We start from the raw sequence: 27514 nt of genomic DNA, 5'->3' as shown, positions 1-27514 counted from the left end.
CTCACACTAATGAAAAAAAGTCTGGCAATATAAAACCACAATAGGCTATGGCTGACACGACGAATCTGAGTGCACTTATACATGAATATCACACTGTTCACGACTGAATGAAAATAACGAAGTATCGTGGATCTTCGAGATGTATGTGGAAGGCACTAAACAGCACACTCGAATGAGCTACTGCTACAGCCATCTACCTGTGATGTTAGTACTAGTACTTAAGTACCACTTGGCACTGTTCTAGTAGCAAGGCTTATACGTTGGTCAGACATAACTGGTAATTAGTTTACGGAATTAACAACGCATATAAAGATGGCTGAAGAAGCATGTCTATTTAATATTTATTTTTATAGGATTTTATGTAAAGTATCAAATGCACAGCTTTCCTTGTGAATCTGGAAAGCAACTTACAATTTTAAATACCGCAGTATAGCTTAGTGGCCCACGGCCTTCATTGAAATTATTTTTTATTTAATCACATTTTAATGTTAAGTAGTTATTTTTTCAAAATGGCCGGCGGGCCGTGCATTGAAGACCCCTTCTCTAGTACATTTCATGACATGCTGTGATATTCATTCCTTAGTAACATAAATTCAGTCTCCTTCCTCCCATGTGTCTTTTCCTCATTCCAATGTATGTTCTCATAATTCAATTCCCTCATAATAATTACCTATCCTCCCCTCATTGAACTTATATGCCAATGCATGCTATCTGTATCATTCTTCATATCCCCTGTTCTATAATAGAAACCAACTGTGTATTTTGTCCTGCTTGCCTCTGTTTCATGCCAGACAACCTCAAATGCATTATTTTCACTGGTTTATAGTTGAACTCCTACTATTTGTTTGCAGATCTGCTATTATCAACAATATCCTTCCATTCTTTTCTTTCTATCTTTCTTGAAAATACTATACCCTTCAAATTTGATCCTTAATTATATCATCTGTCAGCCATCTCTCACTAATGCCAGTAATCCTGACCAAAATGAAATAACCAATGCCCAAGACCCCTCGCATGGTTCCAAATGCTCCTGACATCAGCACACACACACACACACAGTGCAATAATTCCCTAGGCACACCACTGTCCTTATGCTTTATACTTAGTATTTCATTCTGACTTGTTACCAGTTGTACCAACTTTGGCATGCACAATTTGCACTCAAACTTCAACTGCCTCACTGGTATCCGTGTAATCACTCAACAGCTTCTGCCCTCTAGTTTCACTGATTTTGCACATCCAGTCTCACTTCATTCAAAACTTAAGATTCTAAACACCAGATCTCTTCAAATATAAACTATCCTTATAAGTCCTTTCGTCCATCAAACTCATTCTACACAGCCATGAACTTTGCATCATTCCTCCTGCATAACCTATGTATTTGACTCATTTACTATCATGCCCTTCCTTTTCAGTTGTCATACCATGTTAACAAACTCGCTATATTAGCTCTCTCACTGTTTGCTACCTTCAGTAACCCTTTCGTGTCCTCCCTCGTTCCATACTCATCATCTCCTTTCAATTCATTCATTCCAGTCAAAACAGTCACCCGTTTCAGTCTTTTTGCATTCTAATAGTCTTGCATCATTAATCTTTGCACCCAGGAAGCATGATTTTGTCACTTTCTCATCAAGCACACCTCTTTTAATAGAAATGCTGTAGAAGACTCTCCTTAATTTTTATTTCTCTCTTAGTCAAGCATTCCTTTCTCTGGTCTCGCACCTCTTTCTGTTCTCAGCTGAACCATGCTCCTGATGTTTGCGCATTTGCTCTAGCTCATGCATTATCCTGTGTTGCACTCCACACATAGCCACACTACCTCCTTCATTATGACCAACTCTTCATTCTTTGCATCTATCATACCAGTGTTCTTTTGAACATCACTTGCACTCTATAACATGTCACTTTTGCTCTCTCAATCCCATTTTCCACTATACCATCACATCGAGCAGTCCTCAAAGGCTGCTTGCTTTTAGAAAAAGGTTGCTGTTGAATTTAAAGTGGGTACTGCATTATGCCAGAACAATTAAATATATCAAAACTATTTCTGCTAATGTGATATAATCTACTATGGTCTATTATGATGAGTATTCTTTGATATAGATAGCTAATATCTCCATGTATACTTGAAATGATTTTTGCCTGGAAGAACAATGGACACATGCTGCATGGTATTCCATCTTCTCCATGTTGCACTTTGTCACCTTCGAAAGGAATGTGATATGATACAGAAATATTATGTTTCACTTTTCCAGTAAAAAAAAAAAAAGGCTAAAAAAAAGACTTTGTTGACCCCTCCATTTTATATCTTTTTTTTTCCAGCTAAATAAACATTCGTAGACTAATTTTTACATGTCAATAAAACATTATTACGTATCTTATTTAGAGGAGAAATGGCATGGCTAGATGGTCGTAAATATATAGGAAAATTTAAACATAGTCTGCAAAATGGAGAGGGGATTTACACTGCTGGCATTGCAGACCAATGCATAGTTTATGAAGGTATTTGGAAGGATGGTAAAATGAATGGATTAGGCACAATAAGGTAAGTAGTAATTATTTTATGCTTTAGTTGTTTTTTTTTAAATGAACTTTAAGTAAAGTAATATTATTAGTTACATCTTGCTTATCTCTTTCAGTGCTCTGTCATAAAGCAGATGCTTCTTTTTGTGTCAAATGCATAACATTTGATAAATATTTCATTTTAATTAGGCTAGGGATTTGGAAATAGTGAACATATTGCAAAAACCTGTATATTTTTGATATGATAAGGGATCTCTTGGTTGTTAAACACACACAGACAAGTATAAGGAAGGCATCATTCCATTCCTCTTTATAAAACTGATACTATCACAGGACTGCTGTGTAAATTTGATGGAGCAAGTTTCTTGGGGATGTGAAAGTAATGGAGAGGAGAGGATAGATTTGAAAATTTGTGGGTTACAGTTTATTTTAGGCATAAAAAGAGAGGATATAACAAACATAAATGGCTAAGTAGTTTTGTTAATTGAAAATTAATTTATTATTAGGATGAAGAAATTTTTCAGTACATGACAAGGAGGGAGAGAGAACAAGAGATCACACTTTTGGAAATGTAAAAATGTTAGCAAGAGTATGAGGATGAGTCCCCCTCCCCTCTCTCTCTCTCGGAAAGTGGTGAATTAAAGCAATAAATTGTCATTATGCGGGTACTTTGTCAGTGAATGAGTTCAACAAAAAACATGATTGGCATTATGTGCATAGTGGACCTTCTGTGATGCATCTTCAGACTCTGTGGTGTTGGCTGTGTAGTAATAATTTATGCATAACCTTTACCTTCTGTAAACTCTTTCTATATTGGCTTTCTTTTCTTACTTTCTCTGGGTCTTTCTTTCTAGTACTTCATTTGAAACTTCTTCATAGAACATTTTATTCTATTCAGTTTTTATTGTGATGGCCCTTTTTTCTTCATTAACTGTGTATTTATTTTTTCCCCTATTAATTTTATACATGCTTCTTTTTTAACTCCTCGGTATTAATGATTCTTTCATCTATGCTACTTCATTAAATTTTATTTAATTTAAAATTAAATTAAATTTTTAAATTTAAATTTAATTTCTTTCCTTAATTCTTCAATTCTGCATTTCATCATTTGTTAATTTATTTTTTTCATTATCCATATTTGTCCTTTATACATAATAAACTGTACCATACTAGAGATTGAATAAACCTAAAAATTTTGATTAAATTTTCTGTTAATTGTATCCACTTTTTCATATTTTGATCATGCTTTAATTCCCTTATTGTTTCTTTCATTACAAGCTATTAACTTGACGAGATTTTGAAGACTTTCTGCTCCAGTTGTTTTCTCTAACATTATATTGAAATATGTTTCCTTTCTTGCTCTCGTTTCATTTAAGAAAGGTATCAAAAAAAAAAAAGAAGTTTGGTCTTATCTTCTTTTTCTTTAGTCTTGTCTAATATTGATGAAGCTCACAAAAAACAGTGAGAAAGGAAGCAATCGTTCAAAAAATATTGTCTGCATGTCACAAGTTACTTTTACAAAGCATGGAAAGTTCATTCCGTCCTTTCTTTTATTTATGAATCAGAAACTATGCCACCTGATAATATTTTTAGAATCGATGTTGCATTCTACTGCTAATTTGATGTCTTCTTTTGGTGATATTCCATCGGAAAGTTCAAAATAATGGCATTGAATTTTTTGTTTTTGGCCTCTTTCGAGTCATTTATCATTCATGCAATTAGGTCACGGAGTTCATTTGTGGGCAAGGGTGAACTTGCGTTGTGCCGCTGATCATCAGTTAGTTCGAGCTTAGTTTCCAGTGCCTCTGTAGCTCAGTTGGTATAGACAAAGTCCTTTGGTCGGCAATACCGGGGTTCAATTCCCATTCATGACATGAGGAACCTTTATTTCTTCTCCTTCGACTAAAGATGAGTTAGCCAATCTCATACAGAGGTAGAGGGTTTTTTCACCTGGAAACTCGGGTGTTTCATCCATCAGAACAGACAAATCAGTCACAAACACACGCATGGATTTACAGTCATAAATACAGTAGGCCCATCGTATCTGCAGTTCGAAAAAAGCACGCGAAAAGGTCATGCGCCGCGCCGGTTGAAACATGCACAGGCTGAAAACTTGTCGAAATATGCTTGTTTTGCTATGCACATGGATTTAAACGTGCATGTTTGTTCGTGTTTAGTTTTACTCAACTTGTCGAAGAACGCAGTCAATTGTCAATCATTGCAATTAAAAATTGTGTTTAAATTCAAGCAAATAAATTGTGAAAAATTTAAAAATGGCTTCAAAACCAAAGAGAAGACCTGAAGTGCTCAATATTAGTGAAAAATCAAAGATTACCAATATGATTGAAGTAGGAAAAAAGTCAATTGCAACTGTTGCCAAGATCTATAATAAAAACTAATCTTTGATGCGTGAAGTGTTGAAGAACAAAGAAAAAATTCCTGCCAGTCTTTCCATTGTGCCCATATCGCCAAAAGTTACTGGTGCAGTGCATGATAAGGCATTACTCGAGGCAGAGAACGCCTTGAATTTCTGGGTGGAGGACATGCGGCCGCAAGACGAAACAGAAGAGGAAGAAAAGTCATTTACAGCAAGCAAGGGCTGGTAGCATAGATTGAAAACTAGGTTTAATCTAAAAAAAATAAAAATTGAGAGAATCTGCATCGGCTGATGAGAAAGCTGTTGCATTGTTCCCAGCAGAATTTAAAAAAATTATTGCAGAGAAAGGTTATCATCCTAAGCAAGTTTTTAATTGTGATGAAACAAGCCTCGTTTGGAAGAAAATGCCTCAACAGACCTACATCCATAAAACTGTGAAGCAAGCGCCAGGTTTTAAAGCATTTAAGGACAGATTGATGCTGGTACTTTGTGGCAATGCAACTAGTCATATAATTAAATGTGGTCTTGTTTACCGAGCACAGAATCCGTGTGCCCTTAAAAACAAAAACAAAAGTTGTCTGCCTGTTTCTTGGCAATCAAATACGAAAGCGTGGTTTACGACCATGTTATTTACGGAATGGTTCCATCAATATTTTTATTCCAGAGGTGAAAAATTACTTGGAGAGGGAAGGATTACCATTTAAAGTTTTATTGATAATAGACAATGCTCCAGGGCACCCTGAGTTACTGGTCACTGAAGATGAAATGTTCAAGTGGTTTTCTTCCCACCTAATACGACCTCGTTGCTTCAGTCACTCGATCAAGATGGCATTTAGATGCTTCAAAGCCTCATATGCTCGGCAGGTTTTCGATATGATTCATGCAAATGTTGAGGATTCTGCTGATGTTGGAATCATGGAATGCTGGAAATCATTCCCAATTGCAGATGCAATTGTATTCATCAAGGGAACAATGGACGAATTGAAATCAGAGATGGTAACTGCATGCTGGAAGAATTTGTGGAGTGATGATGCCATTCATAATTCCGAAGATGGCCCTGATATTAACTCGCAGATAACAATGATAATTAACACAGCACAGAAAATAGGTGGAGAGGGATTTGACGATATGACAGAAGAAGAATTGAATGATTACATAGATGGACATCATGAGGTGCTGACTAATGAGGAGTTGAAAGATATTGCCAAATCTTCTACAGAAGAAGATGACGATGAAAATGAAAGTGAACAAGAACCACCAGCATGGACTTGAAAAATTTGCCACGATATTTCGAACGGCTCAAACATTAAAGAAACAGATAATGGATTAATTATAATTCAATGATGGAGCGCAGCATAAAAATTACTTGCACAATAACAGAAGCTTTGTAACCTTTGCAGAACCTGTTTACTAAATTGAAGAGACAAAAATGGTAGCTTTTAATAACAATGTTTTTAAAAAAATCAACAAAGCTTCTACTGTCGATGATCTTCAGCTGTTCACATCATTTGCTCAGTATGCAAACAAGCAGCCAACTGCCAAAGATTTGGAAGATGAATAAATATATATAGCTGAACACAACGAGGTGTTCTGATTTCATTTGATTCCTCCTAATGAGAATAAAAACGTTAAGATTTTATTAACAATTACATTTTCATTAGCATATTTTCTCATTTCATTCTACATAATTATTATGTGGGTTGAATTTTATTTGTGTAAAGACGAAGTTTTATTGAATGAGGCAATTTTTTTGGTTTGCCACTTCACCTGTACTACTCAGGAGTGCTTTCTTCTGCATTTGGGCACACGTTCCATTGCTCCTTGTAGATTCTAAAGACGTAAAAATTGTTTCATGATAATTTTAAATAAAAATGTAATATTATTATTGAGGAGTAATGGAATGTGTGCCCAAATATGGTAAATAGTATCCCTGGATAGTACGAGTGAAGTGGTAGTCTAGAAATTACCTCATTTAATAAAAAAAAAAAAAAAAAAAAAAACCCTTTATTTAGCCATACAATTTAGTGTATATATTATATATTAACTACATAACACATTCACTAAACCTACAGTCCTAGCATGTGAGACTAAATCAACGTGCTAATAATTTCCTGCTTCAGTTTTGCTATATATGTGCACAAATCTGGGTCTCACTAGTGGTTCGCTACTATCTGCGGAAGACGATGGAACCAAATCCCCGTGGATACGGGGGGGAAGGCCTACTGTACATACTTAATCCATCATTAGGAGGGCTCAATCAGTCCTAAGAGACAGATAAGGAACGAGGGAACCCCCATATGAATAAATAAATAAAAGTGCTCGTATTTTGGAGAAAAAAAGTTCCATTAATAATATTGATGTGCTGTTTGAGGTTTTCGACTCGGGTGCCTAAGTTCAGGAACTGTTTTACAGAAGGGAGGAACAGAAAACGGGCTGGTTAAGGTCGATAAATAGCTTGTGCACTGATTCATCTATTATTGTGCAGGAAGTGTGTAACCAATTGCAACAGAACTTGCAAAATATATCTTTTTTTTTTGTCAGTTTCATGAATTATATGGCTGCAGCAGTTTGTCGGTGATTGATGCTGCACTGCAGAGATATGGGGTGCTTGTTCGTCATTGGCTTTTGTTGCTGCCATCTTTGCTTTATACGATAGGTATAGCAAGCACTTACATGTGGCTGATTTTTAACTGGAAAGATAACTGATTTAATGCACTATAAGTAGTGCATTACAGGTTGTGCAGAAGTAATAGGCTCCTTAGTACATGCTGTGAAGATTCTTTGTAATGATTAATTTGAATGAAAAACACTTACTATAACAGTAAAATGTGGGAACACAAGTTTAGAGTAGTTCTTATTCACTAGCTGCATTCAGATGCTTCTTGAAATGGAAATGAGAACCAGATTGTTGGCTGAGTTTAGTGTGAAAAACATATCCACAGTATCCCTTTAACACTAGTAACAAAGAGATAGCATTTGGAAGTTATTTGTGTTATCTTGTATTCTGGTAGGCACGTGAGCAATTTTTGTGAGATAATTGGTGAAAGCATATGCCTTTTTGGATCAGTGCAGTTGAAAGAGAAAAATCAGTTGGAGTTGCAAACATTAAAAACTAAGGACTGCAGGTCTCAAAAATTTTCAAAAAGGTTGATTGCACTGGGGGGGGGGAGGGGGGGCAAAGAGATGGCAAATGAAATTCATAAAATAAGGCAGGTGGAATTTTTTTTTAACCAAAGGAGATGAGGAAAGTAAAATTATTTGAAATCTGATTAATATTGATGTATCAGAGTAAACATATGCACAAATGCCACCTTTGAGAGAAAGGGGCAGAATGCAGTTTGGCAAACTGAAATTAGTAGCACTTGATAAACCCAAAGTGTGGTGTGTTTGGCAGATTGGAGATGATGATGAACATTGTTGAGATTGGAACTAAGATCACATATTTGTGATATAAATCTGGAAGGTTTGCCTTTTTCTATATCTATTGTCTTTCTTTTTGCTCAAACTTTTCATCATGGTTGTTGAAATTGCATCAAATTTGGGAGCAACATTGAATATACTGTAATATAATCTTCACCCAGCTCCTATGCAAATCATGGCATTGCACCGTCACCTACATATCACTATACAGGCTCCCTTCAGGCCCATCTGGGCAAAAAAAAATGGATTACATGTTGAAAAAATTTTCCAAGAATCATAGTTTATTTCATCCTCTTTATACCCTCTTTTACCTTGTGGTATTGAGGGTTTATTAATCATAGGACCTCAAACCGTTCACAGGATAAGGTGGTCAGCCCTATGCCCAGGTGTATGCTGTCCTGTGGTGTTGAGTTCTCAAGGCCAGTTTGCCTGCTTTGAGGGATGAAAAACCCCAGGATAAACTGGGGGAAAATCCCTATTGTCCACTCCCAAGACTGGTGTTGGTTTAGTCTTTCATTCAACCTTATATTTGCTAGTTGTTGGTTGACCCCACATTCAAATATAAAGAAAATTTTTATTATACTGCACCACTCTATGTTTGAAATCTCACAATTATTGTGATGGAGTCAAGCATCAAATAGCACAACAGCAACATGAACTTACTACAGGCCGAAATTTTCTTACTTATACATAGGGTTTCTTGCAAGATTCATATTTTAATGAGCGATGCAATGAAACTGAAATTTTAGGCAAGCACAAGAATCTAGTTAAACAAGATATTTAATTCTCTCACAAAATTATTTTTACATAAGAAACAAGAACTCTATTAAGATCAATACAATTAGATAATAATTTATGCATTCTATAAAGTATTTAGATTCTACTCAGCTGAGTGCATCATTTACTGCTAGAACATATAAGGATTTCACAATTCTCATCTGTTAGGATTTCAACTTAGTTTCACCTTAAATAACAACAATATTAAGCAAAATACTTAAAAAGTAATTCTTTTTAGTCTCATAGAATAATCACAAACTTCAATTTTATCAAACACTTAGCTGGCATCATCAATATCTAGCAGAGGATTAAAATACTTCTTAAAAGGCTCAGTCTTGCATTTACATATACATTGTGAGATAACACATTCAAACACGAACTAATTCTTCAATGAAGTTTCTCACATTAGTTTCACAAGGAAAATGTTTTATAATATCACTCATTTACGCTTGACCAGCTGGTTCCAGCAACATGAAATTTGACCAAGTTCTCCGGACACAAGCAACACTATTACACGTTAGTTATAGAATAGATATTCTTACCGGTATGATCATCATAGCTTGCACATTATGGAAAACTCTTACAACACTTCTAGGCACTCGATAATCTTCCACTATTGACAACACAAAAGTTATAGTATCCCTGAGTTCAATAACTTATTTGTTAAGACTGGAAAATGTATTTTCTTGCTCGTAATAACTTATCTTATGATAAATCTCGATCATATTATTATCCTTTCATTCGGGTAAATTATTTTACAAGGTGACAGGAAACTATAAATAAATATGAGTTCGAAGTAAGATTCATTAAAATCAGAACAAGTTTCCAAATCTTTGTTATGTCGTACGATCCCAGGTTAGATCACATCTCACACCTTCCCACACTCTCTCTCTCCAATTTCCTTCTGGTTCTTTCTTCCTCTATCTCATAAATCCACTCTCTCTTTCCCACTAAAACTTGTTTTTCTTCGCTCTTTCAGTTTATGACCAAATTCCCACGTGATCGTTGTACAGTTCCCAACGCTAAAAAGAGAGAAAAAACAAGTATTAATTTGATCTTAATATGACTGTCTCCCACATTTTTGGTAAATTGATGCAGCCATACTTGTTGTGGTTTGGAGAATGTTTTAAAGCTGCTGCTGATTCCAAAAACAGTCTCTTTCTGAATCTTTTCTTTTAAGCTTACACGGTGATCCAAATGCATTTTTGAAAATTTTGGAGGCAACTAAGGATCCTCTCCTCCCATTAGCACATCCTGGAGTCTATTGCATCTGCTGCACCTGTAACTTTACTGTACATTGATGAAACAGGATGGACAATCCCTATACGCAAGAAAGAACACATTAGACACATTAAATATAACCGTTATGGTGAAGCAGGCCTCTCAGACCACATGCTCAACACCTTACACCAAATCAACTGGAAAAGCACTGGCTCTTTACACCACACAAAAACCTGATATGAAAGGAAATTTAAGGAAGCCTGCGAAATCCTGATAAACCACCCAAATATCAACAACAAAGATGGCATGAAAATTCCAAGGATCTGGATGGCACACATTCAGCCTACCTAATATATAAGATCCAGCATAAGTCAGGACTCTAGCCAATCTTCAGCTAGTATTAGAAACCATTCCATACCAACTGGCTGGAATGTACAAGTATAATCATAATGTTAATATATGTATATAGATAGATACTTGTTGTTATGCCCAATGTATTTCTACAACCAGCAGATAACACTGATAATAGGACTCTAGCATTGATGTATAAATTTTTTTTTTTCACCAGAAGTCGGGCCAACAATTGTTGCAGCAGTTGGTCAGTATCTTTAACAAGCCAGTTTGATTGTAGTGTAGTTTGTTTTCTGTGTATAGTTGTATGCTCCAGAAGATGACCTTGACATAAAGGTCGAAACATCGAATGTAGATTTTAGTTATATTAAACTAAAGTTTTTATTCAAACACGGTTGTTGTCTCCATAATTTTCAAAAATGCAGTCTCTTTCTGACTTATGATTTCTGTGTAGCACTTTCGTTCGTTTTCTTCCATCTGATCCTGTGTAAAGAGATATCCAAGGCGGTCTGCCAGTCTTAAGTTGTCTGTTATACTAAATTGTTGCAGATCTGAAGATACTACATATAATACCAGCAAAATATTAGCATATCATCATCATCACCATCATGCATATCAAGGATTTAAGCCTGGCATAGCCTGTTCCGGCCTTAGAAGTCATCGTTGAATCGTTTAAGAGGACATCCTAGTTTTCTTTTTCCTAATGGCTTGTACTTTAAGGCTTGTTTTGGTAATCTTTCTATTTTCATTCTTTGAACTTGTTCCATCCATTTATGTTTATATTTTTTAATTTTCTCTATTACTGGTTCTTGGTTTAATTCTTTCATAATTTCTTCGTTTCTTTTGTGATCAAATAGCGTATACTTTTTAATTTTTCTCGTAAACTTCATTTCTGCTGTTATTAATCTTTGTTTGTCTTTTTGTTTTATTGTTCAGATTTCACTTCCATACAATAAGACTGGTAGGGTTATGTATTGTATACTTTTAGTCTGGTTTGTTTTTGAACTAGGTTTAGTTTAAATAGCATTAATTACACCTGTTATTTTTAAATATTTTGCAATTTTTACGTTTATATCTTTTTCATTTTCATATGTGATCATACATCGTAGGTAGTTAAATGAATTCACCTGTTCTAAGATCTTGTTATCTATTACTATCTTAGTAAATAATAATATTTGGTTAACCGATCAAGTGTTGATCAATTTTATTAATTAACTGGACCAACTAGTTTCGCCACACTTATCTGTTGGCTTCTTCAGGGCACTTACATATAGGTTTAAACACTCTCACAATTATGCGTAACTGCAAACTGACAAGAATAAAAACTGACTGGAATAATTACAAATAAAATAGTATCGAACGTGAGTGAGACACGTATCGCGTGTACAAGATCAGCTAGCTGTTGCTGAGGAACCTTCTGTAGTTTGTATTAAAGTTCATTTCTTCCGTTTTTAGGGCTCTGATTAGGGTTTTCCATATCTCTGGGAGTATTAGGCCTTGATTTCTGTTAAGGTTCACAGTAGAACGGGCGACTGTGGCTGCTTCTTTGAACATTCTTGAATGGTAATCTTCCTCTAAGTAAGGGGAACAGCTTTTGTCCCACTCGATGACATGGTTAGTTGTGGAGAAATGAGACGATAGGCCAGAAATGTCCTGTCTGTTGTTTTTGACATAGCCAATGTGCTCCTTTTGCCTGATTTCGAGGCTTCTCGAAGTCTGTCTGATGTAATTAGAGCCACATGAGCATGGAATATTATAGACTCCAGCATATTTGTAGAAAGGATGGTTGTCGTTTGGAGATCTTAGTAGTTTACGAATAGTATCTATAGGCTGAAATGCTACTCTTATTTTGTGTTGTTTGAGGAGATTGGCGAGCCTGTGGCGAAACTAGTTGGTCCAGTTAATTAATAAAATTGATCAACACTTGATCGGTTAACCAAATATTATTATTTACTAATATATGATCAAGAAAACAACCTTCATGATATTACTATCTTAGTTCTTGCTGGATCTTGTCCTTTAAAGGCCATAGTTTTTGATTTTTCTGTTGATATAATCATACCATAATCTTTGGCTATCTCATTTAGATCTAAAATAGCTTTCTGTAAGTTATCTTCAGAATTTGTAATTATTATTTGGTGTGACGACCAAATAATAATTACAAATTCTGAAGAGTGTTTAAGTTCACAGTAGGAGAAAGTTTAATACCTTTGATGGAAATTTTTATTCCATTTTATTATTATTTCATTAGGTAAATATTTAAAAAGAGTTGCTGAGAGTAGACATCCCTTTGGATCCCTTGGTTTATCTCTCTCGTATTAATCTTATTTGTATTTGATTATGTTCATATATACTTGTGATAGCTTTTAGGATATTATTTGGTATTTGTCTTTCTTTTAATATGTTAAATAAAATGCTTCTTTTAACTTTGTCAAATGCTTTTTCAAAGTCAATAAATGCAATATGTGTTTCTAAATTGTATTCTCTTCTTTTCTCTATTATTAATTTTAAGCAAAAGGCCAGGTCTATACATGATCGTCCTTTTCTAAACCCATTTTGTACTTCTAAAATAAAGTTTTTAGTATATTTCATTAGTTTGCTAATTAAAATTCTGCTATATATTTTGTAACAGGAATTTAGTATGCTTATACCTCTATACTTTTTAGGGTCATCTTTATTACCTTTTTTAAAGATAGGAATCACAATTGCTTTTTTCCATTCTATTGGGGGTTACCAGTTGAAGAAATTTTATTTAAAAATAATAGGAGTCTTTCTTTGAATCTTGTTTCTGCATATTTATATAGTTCTGAAATATTAGCATATATATTAAATAATAATTATTTTTTTAAATAATTATTTGTGTGTTGTGACTTAATACTGTTAAATAAACTGTTATATACTGCCAACACATAAGCCATTCTACTCATTGAATTTCAGAATGTGATGTGAAAATTGAAATGGTTAGGCAAAGTGAATCATGTTAATAAATATGATTGTCTGATTATATGAAACGCATAGTAATTTGATTTGAATCATCAATAAATTCTTTGCATAGATTTTTCATTAGTGCAATAATTGTCTTGAGACATGTAGCAGTTCCCTTTAAAATATTCAAATGGTTTGTTAGTGCCCAATGCCTATTAAACATTGGTGTCTTTTTCAGTTGTATCACATATTCTGTGATCAGCATTCTTTTCTGTGTAAATGAATAACTAAGATGCAGGGAGCAGACACTACTAATAACAAAAACAGAAATCACTTCATTAAAGAAAGGATTTTCAGATTAAGCAATATGTGTTGTGAGAATAAATTCTCTACTAGCAGAGATTTTTTTTTCTGTGCTGTAGTAGAGAAATAAAGTTTTTATATATATATATATATATATATATAAATTTGATAAATAAATTTGTAGTAGAGAAATAAACAAGATTTCTTTCCCCAGTGCAGACTAATAAGTGAAGCACAATATATAACATCTCCTAGTCAATTGTTTTTAATTGGAAAAGACTGTAATTTGTCCCAACACACACACACCAAAGAGGCTCTGCAATTTTCAGATTCAAATGGGTTGGTAATTACATTATACAACAGTTATTGTGGTGCATTTACATGAATTCCCAAAGTATCAGAAATAAGGAAGGAGAGAGTCTGTCATTGGTCAGCTCAATTTGGCTAAAAATTATAGGCATCGGTGAGACATGGTTGACAGAAAATGATATAATTACAGGGATAAAATGTAAAGAGTATTGTATTGTCAGGGAGGACAAAGGGGAGGAGGTAGGATTATTACTGAGTATAACTGAAGAACTGTAACCAACAAAAAATTAAAAGTTAGAGGTTAAAGTTAAATGTTGGTTGCTATAGACTAAAAGGTGCATAGGAAAATGTTGATGCCATGCATCAGCAGATTTGCACATTGAATGCAGGCTGAACAAATATTTTGGGAGACTTAATATATGAAGGACATAAATTGTGGATGGAAGCAAGGGGGCATGGCAAGATGGCAATTGCAGTTGCTGAGGGATAATTACCTGAAATATGTTATTGAGAGGACCAGCGTTGAGAGGGCATTTGGTGATAGGATCAGTCAAAAATTCTCTGTCAAAAAAAGGTTTATATTTAACTATAAAGCTGGTAATTATGACATACTTAGAAGGCATCTTGGAACAGTGCCATGGCTTGAGAAGCTATATGGAAAGGATGTCAACGGTGCATGGGAAGTGGTCAGAAATTGTTGGAGAGAAGCAGTATCAGACTGAATACCAAAGGTCAGGAGGATAAGTGGATGAGTAAAGATATAAAGCAAGAGCTGCAAAAAAAAAAAAAAAAAAGAAAACCCTGTGGAGGGAATATAAAGAAAAAGATGATCAGCATACTCATGAGTAGTACAACGTGCAAGTAAGAAAGGTCACTAGTATGGTAAGAAAGGCAAGTCAGATTATGAGAAAAAATTAACTAGGGGGGGGCCCAAGTTCTAAAGTTTTATCATTATGTAGCAAGTAAGAGGAAAAATGACTGTGTTAGGATGACTTCAATCAATGTTGAATGTAGGATGACGTCAATCAAAGTAGGATGACTTTAATCACTGTTCATGGTAGGGTGGTGACAGAGACAAAAGAAATAGTTCAGTTGCTGATTGATCATTTTGCAAAGTAGCATCATCCATGTGGACATTTTGCAGTTGCTGATGTTCAGAAGGCATATTGTCAAAATTGAGATAGATGAACAGCAGTAGGACTGAATGGTATGTCAGCTCTGGCAAGGTCCCAAGGGAGTGGAAAGAGGATAAGATAATTTCTTTACATAAAAGTTGCTCCAAGACTAAAATAGACCAATTAATACATCAAGAGTAGTTGGTACAATATTGGAAAAGTTAGTTGAAGGTAAAATCCAGCAGTGGGTAGACAGGGATATGATATCCTTTCCTTCATGCTACATTTTGGAAAATTATGGAGACAACTACTGTGTTTGAGTAAAACTTTAGTTTAATATAAACCAAAATGAACACTTGACATTTTCGACCTTCATATCAAGGTCATCATCTGGAGCATACACATATATACAAAGAAACAAGCTGCACTACAATCTACATGGTTTGCTAAAGTTACCAACCAACCGTTACAACAATTATTGGCCTGACCTCTGGTGGAAAAAGAAAAAAAACTTTACTACATCAAAGCTAGAGTCACACACACACACACACATGTGTGTGTGTGTGCCTGGGGAAGGGTGTCCTAGGTTTGATTCCCGTCGACGACGTGAGGAGCTTAAGGATCTTCCTCAGTCATAGCCAAGTTAGCTGGTCTTGGGCATGGACAACAGGGATTTTTCCGCCAGTTTATCTGGGGGTTTTCATCCCGCAAGCAGGCAAACCGGCCCCGTGAACACACAGGCTACAGTCATAAATACTTACGGCAAGGAAGGCAATGGGAGACCACCTTGCATCACTATCTCCCTAGTAATCAGCTGCAACTCTCTCAAGAGAGGAAGCCACAGGATCAGATCAGATATATATATAAAATGTAAGTATACATAAATTCCAACCAACTGGTATGGAATAGTTTCCAATAAAAGATGAAAATTGCTTAGCGTTCTAAAGTCAGGGTATTCTGGAAACTAAGTAGGCTGAATATGTGCCATCCAAATTCTTAGAATTTTTATGCCACCATTATTGTTCAGATTTAGGTTAATCAGAATTTCGCAGACTTCTTTAAATTTTCGTTCATACCAGGTTTTTGTATGATGTAAAGAGCAGGTACTTTTCCAATCAATTTGGTGTAGGGTGTTGAGAGCATCATCAGAGAGACCAGCTTCACCAAAATTGTTATATTTAACACGTTCGCTGCCACGCTGCTTCGGCATAGTCTGTTCCCGTACGCCGAGCAATTTCACTTCTTCGAGGTCAGTACGGTAATCTCGTTGCCGGCGGTAAGCGTCATATGAGTATACTCGTAGCTGGCTTGTGTAGTTCATATATGAAATAAGAGTATACTCGTAGTTGGCAGTGAACGTGTTAATGTGTCTTTGGTGTACTTTTTTACGTATAGGGATTGTACGTCCAGTTTCAGGTGCAGTAGATGCAATAAACTCCAGGATGTGCCAATGGGAGGAGAGGATCCTTAGTGGAATTGAATATATTTTTTAATTTTATAGGTGGTTTAAAAGTGGCATTAAGATTATAATGGTGTAGGATTCTATTGATTTTTTTTTTCTGATAACTCTTTAATGTATGGGATAGGTATGGTTTTATTGTAATCTATATTCTTTTTTGATGAAGTTTTATGAGGAACTTTATTAATAGTATTTTTGTTATAGCCATTATTTATAAATGTATTGCTAATAATCTTTAATTCTTGTTTAAGAGCTTGTTCTTTAGAGCAAAGTACAGGGATATGATATTCTATAGTGGGCGGCACAGCTTTGTAAACATTATGTCCTCCTTTAGTAATTTACTTACATTTTATAATAGTGACAGCAAAGTTAGAAAAGGAAATAGCTACACCATACCACATGGAAAACTATTACAAAAGTAGGAAGAAATGGGAATCTATGAAGCTAGTAGCAGGAGTGGGGGGGGGGGGGGAAACAAATGCTAAAGAGTAGTATGTGGTACAGTAGAATCTAGCAGAATGAGGATAACTAGTGGAGTACCTCAGAGTGAGTTCTCTGCTAGGGCTACTACTCTTTAATATCTTTTTCAGTGATATAGGAAGAGATTTAAAGGGAATATTTGTTTTTTTGCTGATGATGCAAAACTGGGAAGGGTAATGTTAATAAAGTTGATGTAGATATGCTGTAAGGTGATTTAAACATATTGGTATTGTGGGTGTAGGATAATGTTATGCACTTCGGATTGAAAAGGTTGCATTCTGTGTATGATGTTGACAGTACTGGATTAGAGGAAATTGATGAAGCTAGGGACTTGGGGATAATGGTGGACAGAGTTTAAGTTCAGAAGGCATATTGCAAAAGTTGGTAAGATAGCCGAAAGGATTACTTGGATATTGGGGGAAAAAAAGAAAAAAAAAACCTTAAGTAAAGATAGGGAAGTTATTATCTCTCTTTATGAGTTTCAGTAAGGAAATACCATGAGTAGACATATTACTTACTATTATAATAACGGAATTAACTCACGTAAATTATTCTTTATTCGTAGAATTTTCAGCTGAGTATCACAGACATCATCAGTACAGGTACGAAGGCTAATTAAACAATAACTGTTTAATTCACAAAGCGCCACCTCTCATAGGTGGCGATGTACTATGACGCCTGTGATACTCAGGCGAAAATTCTACGAATAAAGAATAATTTACGTGAGTTAATTCCGTTATTATAATAGTAAGTAATTATCTCTCTTTATACAGCTATGACTGAGCCACATCTTGACTACTGTGCACCCATTTGGTCACCTGGGGTTCTTGGGGAATCAGGAGGTGGTAGAAAGGATTGAGACAAGTGACCAAGCTGGTGATAGGTTTATGTAATGATCCCTATGAGACAAGTTTGAAGGGGTTATGAGGTTTAGAGTTGATAGATGAAAAAGAGGGGACATGATAGAAACTTATATTAAATGGGTTTTAAAAGGTTGACATAAAGGAAAATTTATTTAATACATGACAAACATTGAGAGAACTAGGGGTCGGTTGTGGAAGTTGTGTATGAGTATAGTTATTAAGGGCATGTGGACTAGATTTTTTTGTGTGGATGTTTTAGGAGAGATATGATAGGTTTTGTGTAAACATTAGTGTGGGTCTCCCATGTAAGTCTCCATACTCCATAGAGATACCATATAATAATAATTTCAGCAGTTATTCCCACTGCAATGGGTTGTCTTCCTAATTGGAACAACACACAGAGCATATGAACTAGATAGGATCTGATCCCATTTTTTGAACTTACAGATGGACTTTGGTGTTGAGGGTTTATTAATAACGGATCTCGTGGTATAAATACCACCAGAAGAAAATAATTTATTGAACTTGCAGTAGTTTACTGAATTTTTTCAGAGCACAAATTAGATTTCTGTAGAAACAATTCAAAATGTCCTGTAAAGGAACTAATGGTCTACCAAGGTACCCTTTAGGGACCAGATAAAAATTAAGTCAATTCATAGAAGTTGCTGTAATTGTGGTCTTAGAATGGCCATCTATCAGATCATTGGTAACTTAATGAACATATTCATTGAGGTTGGGGAAGTGTTTCATAGCTAATGTGATTTCAAAAGTCTATGATAGAGCACAGAGTTCACAAAGAGCTTTTGAAAGCAGCATTAGCCATGAAATAATCCTCTATCAATGAATATATCCATTGGGTTCATAAGATTAAATGGAAGAAGCCAATTATGCTGCAGTGAAGTAGCCACTTCCATTTAATCCTATCTGAAAGCACATCCAGAGCGTGGTAAACATTACTTTGGACAGATCAGTAGATTTGTTAGACTAAGTTGTAGGCACAAGATAGATCCTGTGTATTGTTGCAGGAGAGCATGCATTATTTTGTATGTTTTAAAAACTTACAAAATAATTTTGTAATGAAAAAAATGTAGCACAGGCATCTAATTTTTGTTCAAATGTGCTATGTCATTTGAACAAATAGCCCTGTGTATAAATGTTTTCAGGATGCTGTGCTATTGGGACAGCTGATGGCATGGTTGCTTATGTACCTTCCAGTGCATGTAGATTTCAACAGAAAAGGATAATGAACCATTTGGTAGTCATGTACCTAGTGCTTCTAGGAAAAGGGAGACAGTTTCTTTTTTAATACTGAAGTGTATTTCTGAATGTTCACTATTTAAATGTGTTTGTTTAGCCATGATACCAAATTGCAAATGTCTCCATAGCTTTGCCATACTCTTGGTTTGTCTGTAACTGGATTGAATGCTCGATTTTTTAGAAAGTTCATATCAGAATTGGCTAGAGGAGGGGAAAGAAGGTAACCATTAAATTTTCATCCAGTTGTTTGTATATTTTTCCTTTTGGCTTAATAGGATTGAGAGTCTCTGTCAGTGGCACTTCAGTATTGAGGTGATATCAGAGCTGACCATGTTGTCTGAATATTTCAGGTTGATTACTTGGGCCTGCACCTTAGCCTATATTGTAGACTGATAGACCTGTTTACTTTGGTCTTGATGACTATAGTCATCAGAGGTAAGTCAGGACTAGCAGACCATGCTGTGGATGTTCCTTTACACAGGATTAAATGGAAGAAAACTGTGCCACTTAGAAATCTCTATAGATTTCAGAGACTATTTTTAGAATGAACATCACCTGTGAAATACCCTCCAAACTTCAAGTAATGTCTGCATTACTTTGCCAAAAATCTAATTGACAATCATTCTAAGAGCCCATTTAGCTTGACTTCTCTGAATTAACTTCATTTTTTATCTTGTCCCTAGAAGGTGCCTTTTTCAGTAAATTTGAATTGATTCTACAGTGGTCTTATTGTGTGCTTTACAATAGTTGCAATTTGTGCTCTGAAGATTCATCATCAATTTCCCCATTGTATCCCTAAGGGGTTACAGACCAAGCTATTTTAAACCTGGTTTTACTCCATTTCCCAAGTAAGCAAACAGACAAATAAGTCAAGTTTGCGCCTGCACGTAATGCAAGTCTAGCTGACCCTGCAGGTAGTGCAAGACCAAGATAACTCATGGTAAAAAATGAATAAGCTCTGATCACTAATCTTAATATTTATCCATAATGCAAAGCACATCTCCTGGAGGAGATGTATGATGCTTTGTATTAAAGGCAAGGGGCCACTACCCAGACCGGTTTCGACCTTTATTGAGGTCTCATCAGTGAGAGCCAGGCTAGAAATATCAAGATTTTAGTAATACAGAGCTCATAAGTATTTTACCAGAACAAGCTACCATAAGGTGTTTTAACCTTATTAAATAAAAATCTCAGGAGGAGATATAAATGTAGAAAGTATTTTACCTTGGGTATATTAAATGTTAAAGATACCAAGCTATTTTAAACCTGGTTTACTCCATTTCCCAAGTAAGCAAACAGGCAAATAAGTCAAGTTTGTGCCTGCACGTAATGTCTAGCTAACCCTGCAGGTAGTGCAAGACCAAGACCAGAGCTTATTCGTTTTTTACCATGAGTTATCTTGGTCTTGCACTACCTGCAGGGTCAGCTAGACTTGCATTACGTGCAGGCACAAACTTGACTTATTTGTCTGTTTGCTTACTTGGGAAATGGAATAAAACCAGGTTTAAAATAGCTTGGTATCTTTAACATTTAATATACCCAAGGTAAAATACTTTCTACATCCCTAAGGGGTGTTCAGGTTACTACATGATTAAGTTTACATTATTATTAATCTTCTATCAACAATTTTCCTCCAAATAATCTATTATTTGTGAGAATTTCAATAATGTTATATCTAACGTTTCGTGATTCTAAGGCACTGCTGACCGAATCAATCCACCTGGACCTTGGTCTTCCTCTGGGTCTCTTTCCTGCCATTTTCGCATCAAACACCTCTTTTGCTAACCTTTCTTTATCCATTCTATTTAAATGTTCATACCACCTTAGATTAACTTTGCTGACACATTCTTGAACGCTAATGATATCAAGTTCCTTTCTAATATCTTCATTTTTAATGCGATTCTCTACCATTGGTGCCATTAGTTTACTCCCCTGATTTTTTCTCAGAACCCTCATATCTGTGGTTTCTTGTGCTTTATTTCTAACCCAACTCTCAGATCTATAACTTAAAACTGGTTTGAATCATTTCTTGTATACTGCTAGTTTGGTGTTTTGGCTAATTTCAAATTAACAAAAACCAGAATTCATGCCAATTTCTCTCTTTCATATAAATTTATTCAGCTTGCTACCCACCACACCAGCTTTGCTTATTCTGTTGTCTATTTCCAGATTTAACTTGCCATATTCACTAAAAACTGTGCCTAAATAGCTGAATTATTTTACTCGTTCTATAGATTTCCATTTAGAATACAGCTGAAGTTTTCTGTGCTCCTGCCTATTTTCATAGTTTTGGTCTTTTTATTGCTGATTTTCATGCCAAATTAGTTACATCTGTTATTCAATTTGGCTAGAGAATCCTAGAGACTAGCACTGGATTGTGTTTAAGAGTACATCATCTGCTGCACAAAGCAAAGAGTGAAGTTTGACATCTTCAATTCTAATATCAGACTGCCACTTTTTTCATAATGTGATTCATATAAATGATGAAAAAGAGTAGGATAATGTGCATCTTTGTCTGACTCCTGATTTTACATTAAACTATCTTCCTGTATTTCCTTCAATTTTAACTACTGACTGACAACTTAAATATAGACTGTGTAATTGCTGTGTGTTGTTTTGCTTTGAAAAGTAGTGTTTCGAAAAGCTTTTCTCTGAGCACCTTTTTGTATGCCTTTTCCAGATCTATAAAACTTTAAGTGCAGATCCTTGTATTCCCATGATTTCTCAACTATTTGTCTTAAAATGAAAATCTGATCTTAACAAACCTCTATTTGAAAAAAGGTTCTTCGACCTCTTTTCAAGAATGCTTGAATAAATCTTACCTGGAACATTTAGTATAGAAATTCCTTTGTAATTCTCACATTCAGATTTATCCCCTTTTATTATAGATTGGTACTATGAAAGCTCTACTCCAATCATCAGGAATTAGACATTCTGACCAGGCCCTCTGAATTATGCAATGTAGCCACTGCAAAACTTTTATACCTCCATACTTAAGCATTTCTGATTGAATATTATCTACTCCATCTGCCTTTCCACATTTCAAGTTTTTGATGGTTTTTCTACCTGAAGTCGAAAGTAGAAGTTTCTCTTTGATTCCCTCGGCAAAGCTCTAAAAACTTGCTGAAACAGGTCACATAATGCTCCTTCTGAATTGAAGAGAGAAGACAAGGCACCCAACTTGCACTGACCTTCATCATGTGAAGCTTCTATTGAATGATGCCGAAAGAGGCTTGGTATAGAAAGCGCCAATCTTGCTGAGTCTTTGAGCTTCAGCCATCTATTATTGATCAGTTCCTCCTCAACAAGAGAGACATTTTCCTTGGTCGTCACTTCCACAGGCCGACTCATGAGGATCATCTTCAATTTTCATCTTTCTAGCCAAAACTGTTCAGCCGATTCCTTCACAGTGGAATATGAAGAAGAAGCTTCCCCATAAACTCTATCCAATCGCTGTTTGATGGCACTTGGAGAAAGCTCTTCTTTGGTGAAAAACTTTATCACAGTGCAGTACTCAATTTTTAACATTAAAGCTGCTTAGTGAGCCACATGTTAGTCAAATGAGTGCCTCGAACTGAATGATGCAGGTAAAGAGTTGAAACTGGTACACTAATCTCCTCATAGATGGTGCTATCTGTCACACACGGCATGTTAAAATTGGTGCAAATATTGTATGTCAGTCTGGAAACTTTTGGAACCTATCTCATAGCAAGTAAGAGAAAAATAATGATGGAAAAATAACTTTACTCATTGCTGATGGCAGGAAAGTGACAGAAGCAGAAGAAATGGTTGTTAGTAAGTAATCATTTTGCAAGGGTATATATCCCAGATGGCGACTTTGCAGTTACTTAGGTGACAGTCTGATGTAATCATTGAGGTAGATAAACTGGACATACTTGTTATATTGAAAAATAACAATGTGACTACATCAGTGCACCTGGAAGGTATGTCAGCTTTTGTGCTACAAGAATATGTAAGTGAACTGGCAGTGCTTCTGACAAAGTTGTTTAAGCTAAGTCTCAGCTCTAGCAAGGTTCCAAGGGAGTGGAAAGAGGGCAAGATAGTTCCATTACATAAAGGTGGCTCCAAGACTGAAGTAGTAAATTACAGACCAGTTAGTATCTCTGAAGTGGTAGTTAACGTATTGGAAAAGTTGGTTAGAAGTAAAATTCATGAATGTACCACTTGGACATATTCCTGGATAGGAATATGATATTCTATAGGGGACAGCATGGCTTTGTAAAAGGTAGATCCTGCCTCAGTATTTATTTATGTTTTATAATAAGGTGGCAGTAGTTCTGTATAAAAGAAATAGCTACACCCTGATACTGCTGGATTTTGAAAAGACATTTTGCAGAATACCACATGGGAATGAATATGAGACTGGTGCATGGATTGGTGCAGGGGGGGGGTGCTGATAGACAGTCATCAAAGGGTGGTGCATGGTGGAGTGGAATCATCAAGGCGAATGAGGATAACTAGCGGAGTGTCCCTGGGCTATGTGCAAGAACCACTACTCTTTAATTTGTAGATTAATCATATAGTGGAAGATTTGAAGGGGACATTCATTGTTTTCTGATGATGCCAAACTAGGGAGAGCAATAGTTGATAAAATTGTAGATATCTTACAGGATGATTTAAATAAATTGACAGTGTGGGGAAAGGACAACCATTGTCCTTTGCCCACACTGTCAAAGGACAATGGTTGTCAATTCAATGTTGTAAAATGTAAGGTAATGCACTTCAGGATAAAAAGATTACAAACTTCGTATCACACTGATGGTACTAGTTTACAGGGATGAGGATAGGGATCTGCTGGTTGATGGTGGATACAGATATTAAGAGGAAATATTGCATGAGTTGGCAGAATAGCTCGGAGGATTACTTGCATGCTGAAGAGCACATTGACAAGTAGAGATAGAGAGGTTATTATCCCTCTTTATAAGGCTATAATTTGACCACATGTTGACTACTGTGCATAGATTTTTGTCACCTTGGGGATTGGAAGGAGTTCTGGAGAGGATTCAAAGAGGTGTGGCCAAGCTGGTGACACTGTGAAATGCTCCCTATGAGAATAGATTGTGAGGATATATGGGTTGCACAGTTTAGCTGAGAAGTGGAGGAGAAAGAATATGATAGAAACTTGCACGTTACTAAAGGGATACTATACGATTGACACAAAATAAATTTTTCAATACATAGGGAATAGAGGGAAAACAAGGGGTCATACTTTGAAGCTATCTAAGAGTGTGGTTAGTAAGGGTGTGCAGACTAGGTTCTTTTCTTGGACAGTCATGAATGAGTGGAATGTGTTTCCAGTGCAAACGTCCAACAGTGAATAGGTTTAAGGAGATGTATGATAGGTATTGTGTTCATACCTATCAAGATATAACCTCACTGTACGATCATTGCCTAAATTCAAACTATTTTTCTTGGAAGAATACGATTTACCAACAATTAACTGGCTTGGCAATGGGCAGTCCACTTTCACCTTCTTGTGAAGGTGAAAGTGGACTGCCTTCACTTGGAAAGTGAAAATGAACCTGACCTATTTATGGAACATCTCGAAAATTAAATCCTATCTCAAATAATTCCTAAACCAACAATTTGGTGGAGATATGTAGATGACATTTTCATTGTATGGAACCACAAAAAAGGATGACCTACTTGACTTCCTCAATAAGATAAACTCCTTTCATCATTCTATTAAATTTACTCTGAAACTTGAAAGAGACAAACAACTGCCGTTCTTAGATATCTTAATTAAGAAGCAAATTAATGACCATATAAATCAGTTTACAGGAAATCTACGAATACAGGTTGCTATCTACATTTCAGCTCCTCTCGCCATATTTCCTTAGCGTAGTACACATGTTAAAGAAAAGAGCTGTCCGCATCACAACAGATAACAAGGACCTTCAAGATGAGTTAACATTGATATCTAATAATCTTTACTTGAACGGCTAACCACGAAGACTCGTCAGCAAAATCCTTTTCTCTGAACCACCATAAAGAGAGCGTGAGGATACTCAATATATCAAAACTATCGCGATTCTGTATGTGAGTGGCATCTCCAACAAGCTCGCTAATCTCCTCAAACCACACAAAATAAGAGTGGCATTCAAACCTATAGAAACAATTCGTAAACTACTAAGATCTCCAAAAGATAACCATCCTTTCTATAAATATGCTAGAGTTTACAATATTCCGTGCTCATGTGGTTCAAGTTATGTCGGGCAGATATCAAGAAGCCTCGAAATTAGAAGGAGCACATTGGTTACATCAAAAACAACAGACAAGACATATCAGGCGTGTCATCTCATTTTTCTACAACTAACCACGTCACTGAGTGGGATAAAAGCTGTTCCCCTTATGAAGAAGACTACCACTCCTGAATGTTTAAAGAAGCAGCTACATTCGCTCGCTCTGTTTGATAACCTTAACAGGAACCAAGGTTTAATACTCCCAGAGATATGGAAAATCCTAATTAGATCTCTCAACACACAGGAAATGAACTTCAATGCAACCTACAGAACGTCCCTTAGCAACAACTAGTTAATTATGTACATGCGATATGTGTATCACTCACGTTCAATGCTATTTCAGTTTGCAACTATAATCGTTAGAATTTTACAATTATTCATATTTGTGTAATGTTTTTTGACCAGTGCTTGTACTCTGAAGATGCCAGCAGCTATAGTTTGGTGAAACTAGTAGGTTAATAAATATTTATTAGTTAACACTTGATCCATTGTCCAAATACTCTAACTCTAAGTACTATTTGTCATGTCATCTGAAATTTAGTACGTGTTTTATGCCAGATATCAAATTATCTTTTGAATTGCTTTAGCTTTTGTTGAATTTAATTATTGTTGAATGAAGTATTAAAAAATGTTTAGTAGTTGCTTCAAAATTGCCCCTCCATGTAAGGTACTTATTTGTGGTGGATGGGACCTACCATTGCTATTGGCACTTTTCATTCTTCCTCTTTTTTTCTTTGCTTTTCTTCCTGTATTCTTCACTCTACTTCTACTGAGTATTTTTTTCTATCCTATTTTGCTACTATCACTAGGATCCAATGACTTGCCTCTGCATTTGTTGTGAGTGTGACCTGTGAACATCCAGAAATTACTTTGGCCTCTGCTTTGGTAAGGCAGGTCCTGGATGATTCAGCCAGGATCAGTCAGTTTGTGGGCTTGCTTGCTAGAATCAAGGCTGTTGCAGTAAGTCTCTGGTACTGAACTAAACTCCTCTCCTGAATGAACACTTTTTCATCCTGTTGTTTATCAGAGGCCTCCAACCAAGTTCAGAAACCATATTACTATGGTTTATCAACAGAAAACCAAAGTAAGAAACAAAAAAAACTTCAGAAGTTGCAATAAATACACTACTGTTCTTAATGTTTCACTCAACAGGTGAATGTCCAATTTGGAAAATGTCACCCTTCTTCATCCAGAAGGGATTGGAAGGGTTGGCAGAATCCCCCAAAGCAGTGAAACTACCAAAAAGGTCATATCCTTACTGAAGCAGCTACAGTAGCACAATTGGAAAATTTTCTCTTACAACATATATCAAGGGAATGTCAATTGCAGTTACTTCTCACAAAATTTTAGTTTTCTAGAGACTAATATAAGAGTAGGACCTCCTCGAGGTTCTGGAGAAAGAGATTCCAAACTTAAGGACCAATGTGCGACAACCATAAGAATAATCCTGATACATAGGGATAGTCATCTAGTTCCTGCTAAAGACATCATCTTTTCCTTTAACAAAAACCACCTTCTGTCAAAGCAAGATATCTCAACTTGGGATATATAGCCACTATGGCTATATATTCCAAACCCCCTTGCTGTACTGTAAATGTCAGAAATATGGTAGTTTTCAAACTACCTGTTATAGCCCAGCCATCTGTACCCAATGTTGCAGTAAAGAACATGATAATAAAGACTTGAAGAGCAAAACACCAAAATGCTTTGTGAAGGAGACCAAGCATACTAGAAGTGGAAGGGCAAAAAGGAAATACAAAAGTTAAACAGAGTAATGCCTCACATACCAGGAAGCAAAGAGGCAATATACTACACCAGTAACAACATCTGCTAAACCCTCTTACGCTGAGAAGGCAACTGTAAAAAAAAAG

The 27514-nt window shown here is 35.7% G+C and overlaps 1 protein-coding gene across 4 annotated transcripts in view; it reads left to right on the top strand.

Annotated features, from left to right (window-relative positions):
* The window catches only part of Als2 (Amyotrophic lateral sclerosis 2), a 550533-nt gene that overhangs the window by 272834 nt on the left and 250185 nt on the right, over positions 1-27514 (top strand). For all 4 annotated transcript variants that reach the window (XM_090415655.1, XM_090415656.1, XM_090415654.1 and 1 more), the window contains exon 14: positions 2387-2545. In XM_090415655.1, the coding sequence (XP_090271781.1) occupies positions 2387-2545 (159 nt within the window). The remainder of the gene's footprint in view (positions 1-2386; positions 2546-27514) is intronic.

This window comes from Typopeltis vanoorti, chromosome 3 (assembly GCF_054136105.1).
Source record: "Typopeltis vanoorti isolate ZY-2024b chromosome 3, IOZ_Tvanoo_1.0, whole genome shotgun sequence".
NCBI lineage: Eukaryota > Metazoa > Arthropoda > Arachnida > Uropygi > Thelyphonidae > Typopeltis > Typopeltis vanoorti.
The sequence above is the reverse complement of the archived record's forward strand: the minus strand, read 5'-3'. Positions and strand labels throughout refer to the sequence as shown.